The sequence below is a fragment of the Paramormyrops kingsleyae genome, chromosome 8 (genome assembly GCF_048594095.1).
Source record: "Paramormyrops kingsleyae isolate MSU_618 chromosome 8, PKINGS_0.4, whole genome shotgun sequence".
Lineage (NCBI taxonomy): Eukaryota > Metazoa > Chordata > Actinopteri > Osteoglossiformes > Mormyridae > Paramormyrops > Paramormyrops kingsleyae.
The window spans coordinates 5356665-5365760 of record NC_132804.1 but is presented as its reverse complement, the minus strand read 5'-3'; the positions used below and the strand labels follow the sequence as shown (position 1 = coordinate 5365760).

Here is a 9096-nt window from a genome sequence, read left to right as displayed (position 1 = left end):
ATAACCGTAGGCTATACAGTTGTTAAAAAGCAGAAACTTCGACCAACATCAAATCACCAATAAACGACTTCTATTTATTCAACATTTTATAAAATGCATGCTACGTTTAAAAATTTCCAGCTTTACGGTTTCAGGACAGAACAGCCACTCTGTTATGAACATTATACGGTGTTAGTGTTAATAATAACAGCAGCTAACAACACAATAGCGCAAACAAAAGGGCTGCATACACCGAAGTAGTTCTTGCTTGTTCATTGTCGTGGGAAAGGGCGGTTCTAGTGTTATTAGGAGGGTAATAAGCATTACCTGCAAGATCGCTATTTTTCTTTTTGCTGCAATTGTTTTCATTATTACTTTATTTAACTTGACACATCACATCTTTAAATTCTCATTCTTGCATTAGAATATAGACCAGTTAATACTGATGGTATCTCATGCTGCGTCATATGTTTTAAAATTACTACACACTGAATATTGAACTGAAGCTTGACATAAAAAAATTAAATCGCAAATCAAATCGTAATCGCAATTTCTGTCAGAAAAATCGCGATTCGATGTTTTTCCCAAATCGTGCAGCCCTAGTTTGGAGGAATTAATACATGCATGTACATGCAAATATAAAAAATAGAAACTTGTTCACTTTACAGGCTTGTTACTGTAATCATGGTCATGGAAATGTGCCCAAAAATCAGATTTCTATGCTGTTTTACTGTAAGATTTGTTCGACCCCATATACTCAGGTAATGGGCATCTGGAGAGAATATCAATTTCTAGCTTCTGTCCACTTTACCACAACAACAGAGATGTATTGGGGACTGCATACATAGTGAAATCACACAGTTTCATGAGATTAGAGCAAAAAAGAAAAAAATGGTTTCTACATATTTACATCTTTCATAATTAGGCTGAAAATACAAGTTTCACTTCAATGTCGGGAAGCTCTTCATGGTGATGTCTTACATCTCTGACAGTGGGGCTACATTTTATATTCCGATAGAATGCCTGTGCAAAGTTTGAAAAGGATCCTTCAAGTACTTCTTCAGTAATCATGCTAATGATAAAGTATCAAAACTGCCCTCTTTTTTATCACTATGCAGTGCTGCCATAATTTTGGTAAGATCTGTTTGAAAAGTTTCAGATCATCACCATCACAATGCCGCCTCTTAGTTTGGAAAAGGTCCGTCAAATACTTTTTCAGGTAACATGCTGACAGAATCAGGTGTCTGATACCGTCCTTCACTTTGCTCTCACTATGCCGCACTGCTCCAGTTTTAGTGTTATTGGTCTCAAAATTTAATCACTTCCAGATATGAATCTGTTCAGGGTTTAATGTTGGCCAGAACAATCTAGAATGGCATTCCAGTACCTTCAGTTAATAAATAAATACATCTGATTGGCAGTTTCATACGTAATAATGTTACGAGAGTTTATTTTGCACGTGCCGCAGCCTGACATCCCTCCCCAATGATGCCATCAAGATTTTCACTCGACAAATCAGAATGTCACGGATATGTGTAATAATTAAGGTTTCCTTTTTGTACATCATTTTTATTTGGATTAGATGCGTGTACACCATTTTGAATTAATCCCTAGAATCTCAAACACGTGAACAATACATGAAATATACAAGAGACACCTTGGTGAAATGAAAGCTTTTTGACGAAGTTTGTCTCTGAAAAGGGACAATTTTCTGTGAAGGCTTTTTAGAAGGATTGTATTTATAAAACTAAGTCAGCTTTTTGTGCTTCATATTTTCATATTAATGTTGTTTTCTTCTTAATCAGAGAAGGAGAATGAAAAATGGCTGTAGGAGTGTAGAAGTGTCTTTGATATTTTGTTTGGTAAAATTATTTGTAAAATCTGGTAAAAAATGAAAATTACAGGGATGCTGAAAGAACCATAACCACAGTAAATGTTTTACTTTTATTTTCTGAAATATGAATTATTCAGAGAAACGAATGTTTAAATATGTTTTAAAAGACATATATGTACATTTGACAATATTAAATATAAAGCTATTTAAGACTTTTCCTGTAATCTGGACACTGAAACCATAGCTTATCAAAATTCAAGCTTCACAAAAGATTAGTTATGAACATTCATTTTTCATGGCAGCTTTTCCACTCTCTTCTGTGTCCTCAGCTTACAGATCCCAGTGTTCAGCAGCGTATGGCGGCGTACTCAACGTCGCCCCCTGCTGGTGGCTGCTCTTGGGCTCTGTACTCAACGTCGCCCCCTGCTGGTGGCTGCTCTTGGGCTCCATTGGCGCTCATATTGGCATAGATGGGCTCATCATACAGACGCCTGCTCTTCTTAGTGAGTCTTCTTATTTCCGCATAGCTTATCTCCACTTGTTCTTCAGAGATCTGCCAAAAGAGGGAACACTTTCACACCCAGGCTTACCTTAAATCAGACACTTGCTGCCAGAGAAGCTGATATTCATACTTCTGATCTGGAGCTTTGGAAAAAAGTGAATAACATGAGTCTGATACAAACAGAAATGCCCTCATTAGGTATTGGTGTATAAAACATGGCGACTACTGAACCTGGACAGTGTTACTTTGGGTCTGGGTCCTTCTTCTGTCTGAAAAGAGAAATAGAAATCAAAGAATGATTTAAGACTGATTTATTTTTCTTTTCTTTTTTTATTTTACATTGAAATCATCCATCCATCTGCTACCCTCCCCCCTAGAACTGTAAGCCGGCTGTTCCAGAAATAGGAAACCAAGAAGGCACCGGGACCAGACGATGTATCCCCCTCCTGCCTCGAAACCTGTGCTGATCAGCTGGCTCCCATCTTCACCCACATCTTCAATAGATCCCTGGAGCTGTGTGAAGTTCCCTCCTGCTTCAAACGCTCCACCATTGTCCCGGTCCCCAAGAAACCCACCATCACAGGACTGAATGACTACAGACCTGTCGCCTTGACGACTGTGGTCATGAAATCCTTTGGACGCCTGGTTTTAGCCCATCTGAAGGACATTACAGGACACCAGCTGGACCCCCTGCAGTTTGCCTACCGGGCAAACAGGTCGGTGGATGATGCAGTGAATATGGGGCTGCATTATATCCTGCAACATCTCAACCGGCCAGGAACTTATGACTGGATTCTGTTTGTGGACTTTAGTTTGGCTTTCAACACCATTGTGCCTAATCTCCTCTCCTCCAAACTCTCCCAGCTCAACGTGTCACCAGCTACCTGTCAGTGGATCACCAGCTTCTTGACAGACAGGAAGCAGCAAGTAAGGCTGGGGGAGATCAATTCTGAAACACGGTCCCTCAGTATTGGTGCCCCTCAAGGGTGTGTCCTCTCCCCACTGCTCTTCTCCCTCTACACCAATGACTGCACCTCCAGGAACTCAGCTGTAAAACTCCTGAAGTTTGCAGACGACACCACCATCACTGGACTCATTCAGGACGGTGATGAGTCTGCATACCGGCAGGAAGTTGAGCGGCTGGTACTCTGGTGCAGTCAGCACAACCTGGAGCTTAACACGCTCAAGACTGTGGAGATGACAGTGGACTTCAGGAGACATCCGTCAACACTGCTCCCCCTCACCATATCAGACAGCCCGGTGTCTACTGTGGAGTTCTTCAAGTTCCTGGGTACCACCATTTCCCAGGACCTGAAGTGGGAGACCAACATCTCCTCCATCCTCAAAAAGGCCCAGCAGAGGATGTACTTCCTGAGACAACTGAGGAAGTACAGTCTTCCACAGGAGCTGCTGATCCAATTCTACACTGCAGTCACTGAGTCTGTCCTCTGCTCCTCCATCACAGTCTGGTATGGAGCAGCCACTAAGCAGGACAGGAACAGACTGCAGCGGGCTGTACGGACAGCAGGAAAAATCATCAGTGCCCCCCTGCCCTCCATCCAGGACTTGTACTGCTCAAGGACTAGGAAACGAGCAGATAAAATCATTTCAGATCCGTCACACCCTGGACACAATCTCTTCCAGCTCCTCCCCTCTGGCAGGCGCTACAGAACCACCAGTACACAAACACCACCAGACACAGGATCAGCTTCTTCCCTCAGGCCATCACCCTCATAAACAGCTAAGCTGTCATCTGCTTTCTGTAAATCTCCCCCCTGTTGCACTCTACCTCGCACCTTAATTGCACACTGTTACCCACGTGTGTATATATTTATAATATTTATAATTTTTCACATTTGTATTTCTTGTATAGTGTAATTTATTGTTTGTATAGTGTCGCTTATTGTCTGTGCATGAGAGTCTCAAGCTGCCGGAAACAAATTCCTTGTGTGCCCCAGTGCACTTGACGAATAATAGCTGATTCTGATTCTGATATAGTTATTAAGTATATGGTTCTGGGCCATATCAAATTAATTTAAATTCTGTTTTAATTTCTGGTGGGGGGGGGGGCATGTATAGTGTTAAAATGATGTTATTCTGAACAAATACACATGTAATACCCACAGAAATAGCTTTAAACGTCTTCTTTGGTTGTCGAAGGCTTGTGCACAGTATTTTGTGTTTAGTATACATTATAAATATATCAGACATAATGACAAGGTCAAAATCCAGAACATCAGTATCCTGGCAACCAGAATCAGAAATGGGCACATTGGAGATCAAAGTCAACAACCACACATGTTAAAACACAGGAGGACAGCACAGCAGACAATCAGCAAGTGAGTATGAAGAGCTTCAAAGGCTGTAGGGGACCGGTACCAAGCCTGGCGGTGGATGGCGGGAGTGTGGGGGACCGGTACCAAGCCTGGCGGTGGATGGCGGGAGTGTGGGGGACCGGTACCAAGCCTGGAGGTGGATGGCGGGAGTGTGGGGGACCGGTACCAAGCCTGGCGGTGGATGACGGGAGTTTGGGGGACCGGTACCAAGCCTGGCGGTGGATGACGGGAGTGTGGGGGACCGGTACCAAGCCTGGCGGTGGATGACGGGAGTTTGGGGGACTGGTACCAAGCCTGGCGGTGGATGATGGGACTGTGGGGGACCGGTACCAAGCCTGGCGGTGGATGGTGGGAGTTTGGGGGACCGGTACCAAGCCTGGCGGTGGATGGCGGGACTGTGGGGGACCGGTACCAAGCCTGGCGGTGGATGGTGGGAGTTTGGGGGACCGGTACCAAGCCTGGCGGTGGATGATGGGACTGTGGGGGACCGGTACCAAGCCTGGCGGTGGATGGCGGGAGTGTGGGGGACCGGTACCAAGCCTGGCGGTGGATGACGGGAGTGTGGGGGACCGGTACCAAGCCTGGCGGTGGATGATGGGACTGTGGGGGACCGGTACCAAGCCTGGCGGTGGATGGCGGGAGTGTGGGGGACCGGTACCAAGCCTGGCGGTGGATGACGGGAGTGTGGGGGACCGGTACCAAGCCTGGCGATGGATGGTGGGAGTTTGGGGGACCGGTACCAAGCCTGGCGGTGGATGATGGGACTGTGGGGGACCGGTACCAAGCCTGGCGGTGGATGGCGGGAGTGTGGGGGACCGGTACCAAGCCTGGCGGTGGATGACGGGAGTGTGGGGGACCGGTACCAAGCCTGGCGGTGGATGGCGGGAGTGTAGGGGACCGGTACCAAGCCTGGCGGTGGATGATGGGAGTGTGGGGGACCGGTACCAAGCCTGGCGGTGGATGGCGGGAGTGAGACCTGGTAGAAAACCAGGATTAAAGACTATGGACTAGATCACTTGAAAAGTGGAACACAAAAGTGCAAAGCCGCAGACTACGTCGACTGTGCTGTAATAACGGAACAAGCATTTTGAAATCCAAGACATTTCACCATTTCATGTCACCTTCCTCTTGCAATTTGGATTAGCAAAGCTTCATATTTCATGAATTATAGCAACTGTCAAATTATTTTAAAAGCATTTTTTTCTTAAGTGATATGTTTAATTTTTGAAAACAATGTACCATCACAATAACATTTTAATTGATTTCTTGAGCACAATTTTCAACAGCAAGTGATGATGCAGGAATAATTCTGAAGGTGGGACTTCAGGTGGCACATTAACATGGGCAAGCCAGTAAGCCAGACCCCCCCCCCCCCACTCACGTTTCAGCCTCCAGATGTAAGTAGCTATGAACAGGCAGAGGAGCAGCAGCAGAAGTCCCACAGAGATGGCAGCAGCAGTGTGGGTGGGAGACCAGCCTATTCCACTGCGGAAACACAGTGATCTCATTGTGATCTACCGTCCCAAGGTCACGTCAGTACAGTACTGCTACATGCGCTTAATATACAATGAGAAGCAAGAGGAGACACTTGTATTTAAGCAGGTTAAGTACTGTGGGAAGTACAATAGTACTTGAGAGTCTCTATGACTGGTGCTTTCGTCGTCCTGATTGTTGTTTCTGGTTTTGCTGTTGAAGATACTATTTCTTTTGCTTTTGTTGGAGTTATGAGCAGAGCTACAAAAAATTAAAATAATGAGATATACACACTTGCAATGATACATTATAGGCAATTTAGACACAATGAGTAGCTAAAAGGTATGTTTTTGGACTGCAGGAGATTACAGCATTCTTGTACTGTACAAACAAATAAGCACTAAATTTTCTTTGAATTCTACTAAGTTCACATTTTGCTATACTTCAAGTCAGTTATTTCAGACCCTCCAAGCTATTATACTTGTCATTGTCATTACTTAGTTTTTCTCGATTGCTTTGGCAAATTTCAGGAAACATACCTTAACATTCTCAGGACTGTAAGAGCATCTCTCAAAAGAGTTCATGCATATAGCACAACACTATGGTTTAGCAGCAAAAGGCCATATCTCACCCAAAACAATTCACTTGTATCAAAAGCAAATAATTTTATTGATGAATTAGTCAGTGCCACCAAAATGAGAAGTACAGTTTAACTACAGTTTGAGAGTCAAAATGTTTAGTTATATTGTCAAAATTTATAAGTATTAGTATTACTGCTGAGCTCCAAAATTCTGAATAAAAGTCGGTTCCCACTTTCTCATTATCACTGACTGATTATTTTTCTATAGCAGACTGATTCTTATTGATGTCAAAGACACCAGTTTCAACATGACAAAGCTCTACATTACAGTATGTAAACTTCACTAGCAAGAGAAAGCACTCGTATGAGCAGGTACTGTCTTCAGATCAATGAAAAACAAAAAAAATCACACTATATAACACGAAAACAAAATGGTAGCAAAATCATGTACTGTGGGAACCAAAAATATAATTCTGCATCACTGCAATTTTTGGAATATAGTTTTAAATAGTTTTGAAAGCTTGGTGAACTGTTTTGTATGTGGTGGCATACTCAGTGATTACTTACATTAATAGTTTTTGGTGTAAAATTGTTACAATGGCAAACTACATAATCCTTTTTTGACCAACAAGTCTAAAAAATGTGAAAATTGTGCCAAATGTTGAAAACCATACAAGACTGTTTGTACTAATTCATTTGCAGTTTGTGCAAAGCAGTGAGAAATGATGTTCTGCTCTGCATCATGGTGTAGGGATTACACTAGATGTTTTGCAAACGTTAGTTATCATTTGAGAAATGTGCCAAAACAATTGGCCTGTAATTCACAGCTGCACTGTACAAATTTTTAAGTAAAACATCACACATAACAATGATCACAAATATAAATAATGTGTCCCTTACCTTTCTTGACTTTAACAACAACAGGAGAATGTTCATCCCTCCAAAAACTTGATATCCCACACCAGTATGTCCCTTCATCTCTCTCCTGGATGTCCTTCATAATTATCTTTATTACTCTGTGAGTCTTATTCTCACTGAGAAACAGTCCACTTCTGGATATTTCTAAAGAAGTTGTTCTTGCCAAAATGGAACAAGACCTGAATGTCCTTCCTATACACCAGTATTTTTCATCGTTTTCATATCCTCTCTTATATCTACACTCCACTGTCAGATCTTCATGCTCCATCACTGTAATTTCCTTCGGGCCCCATATAGCCTGACAGTGGGCACCTGGAGAGACAAAATGGTCAGAGACCAAACACTAGATACTCCCCACTTTACCACACTTACAGTGATTTACGGGGGACTGAACACTGGACTCCCACTGAAATTACACAAGGGAATCAGCTTCATTACGAGATTAGAGAAGAGCAAAGTGCCAAAAAACCATATAAGTAACTGTAACAAACTGGTATCTATGGTTTCTTATGGAGGACTACTTCCTCAATCAGGCTGAAAATTGTAGTTCTTGAATGTTTGAAACTAACATGTTTCATCTTGGTGACTGCGGGTAAATCTATCTTCTGTAAGCAAGGATTTACATTGTCCATAGCACTCAATACATAACAGCCCAACAGTGGAGAGAGAAACAACACAACATTGAAACATACATTACTTAATTCATAGGACTTTTTTAAATTGTTGACTTAATAAAAATTGTATAGTGATGAAGAAATTAATTCAGGCTGAGTAAAGCATATTAAAAACAAGTATTACCTTTCAGAAGAACAAGGATCAGAAACAGCTTCATTGTTTTAAAATGCATCAGTTGTGGATCTCGTGGACCTCGTGGACCTCGTGGACCTCGTGGATCTCGTGGATCTCGTGGACCTCGTGGACCTCGTGGACCTCGTGGACCTCGTGGACCTCGTGGATCTCGTGGACCTCGTGGACCTCGTGGACCTCACCATATCTTATCCTCTGTGTCAGGATGTGGTTTAGCTTTTGCCTCTTCCTGCTTCTTGTGCCAGTTTTACTTCTTGTTTCCACTCACAAATAATTAAACTGACAGTGAGAGAGATCGACTCCCTGAATACAGCAGGTACTGGAGTTCAAGGAATGAGCAGATTTTCTTAGTGAACGTTGCACAACCATTCAGAAACAAGCACGATTTGGAGAGGAGGCTGAATTTTATTTGTACTTTTGATTCTACCGTTTTAGGGCAAAATTTCTGATTTGTAAATTGTACATGTATGCAAAGTGGTATATTATAGTAACAGTACATTTTTATTCTATTTCATTAAATATGCCACAAAGCTAAGCTCTTCACTGCCCAACAGACGGCTTGATCTGTGAAAGTAAATGGGTAGGGAAGCGGACTCTTTTAACTGCATGTTAAAAGATCGTGGGTTTGAATCCCTGACCAGCAAGGCAACACTGAGGTACCCTGAGC

General features: G+C 42.8%; 1 protein-coding gene across 4 annotated transcripts; it reads right to left on the bottom strand.

Moving 5' to 3' along the window:
• Positions 1-1440: 1440 nt before the first annotated feature.
• LOC111853533 (CMRF35-like molecule 1) lies at positions 1441-8704 on the bottom strand. 4 transcript variants are annotated; one of them, XM_072715034.1, is made up of 7 exons: positions 8607-8660; positions 8421-8489; positions 7605-7934; positions 6283-6385; positions 6033-6136; positions 2547-2584; positions 1441-2366 (listed from the first exon to the last, which is right to left on the bottom strand). In XM_072715034.1, the coding sequence occupies exons 2-7, from the start codon at positions 8467-8469 to the stop codon at positions 2160-2162; spliced, it is 831 nt and encodes a 276-aa protein (XP_072571135.1). In that variant the 5' UTR covers positions 8470-8489; positions 8607-8660; the 3' UTR covers positions 1441-2159. The 4 variants fall into 4 exon arrangements, with proteins under 4 accessions (XP_072571135.1, XP_072571133.1, XP_072571132.1 ...); XM_072715032.1 differs by lacking the exons at positions 1441-2366; positions 2547-2584 and adding an exon at positions 3652-5627 and having other exon boundaries at positions 8421-8516; positions 8553-8704; XM_072715031.1 differs by lacking the exons at positions 1441-2366; positions 2547-2584 and adding an exon at positions 3652-5627 and having other exon boundaries at positions 8607-8672.
• Between the last annotated feature and the right edge of the window lie 392 nt (positions 8705-9096).

Coding starts and splice junctions, on each gene's coding strand:
- LOC111853533 (XM_072715032.1), bottom strand. CDS start 8,469: ATGCATTTTAAAACAATGAAGCTGTTTCTGATCCTTGTTCTTCTGAAA. Junction 7,935..8,420: donor GATCCTTGTTCTTCTGAAAG/GTAATACTTGTT, acceptor TTGTCTCTCCAG/GTGCCCACTGTCAGGCTATA. Junction 6,137..6,282: donor CCAGTCATAGAGACTCTCAA/GTACTATTGTAC, acceptor GTGTTTCCGCAG/TGGAATAGGCTGGTCTCCCA.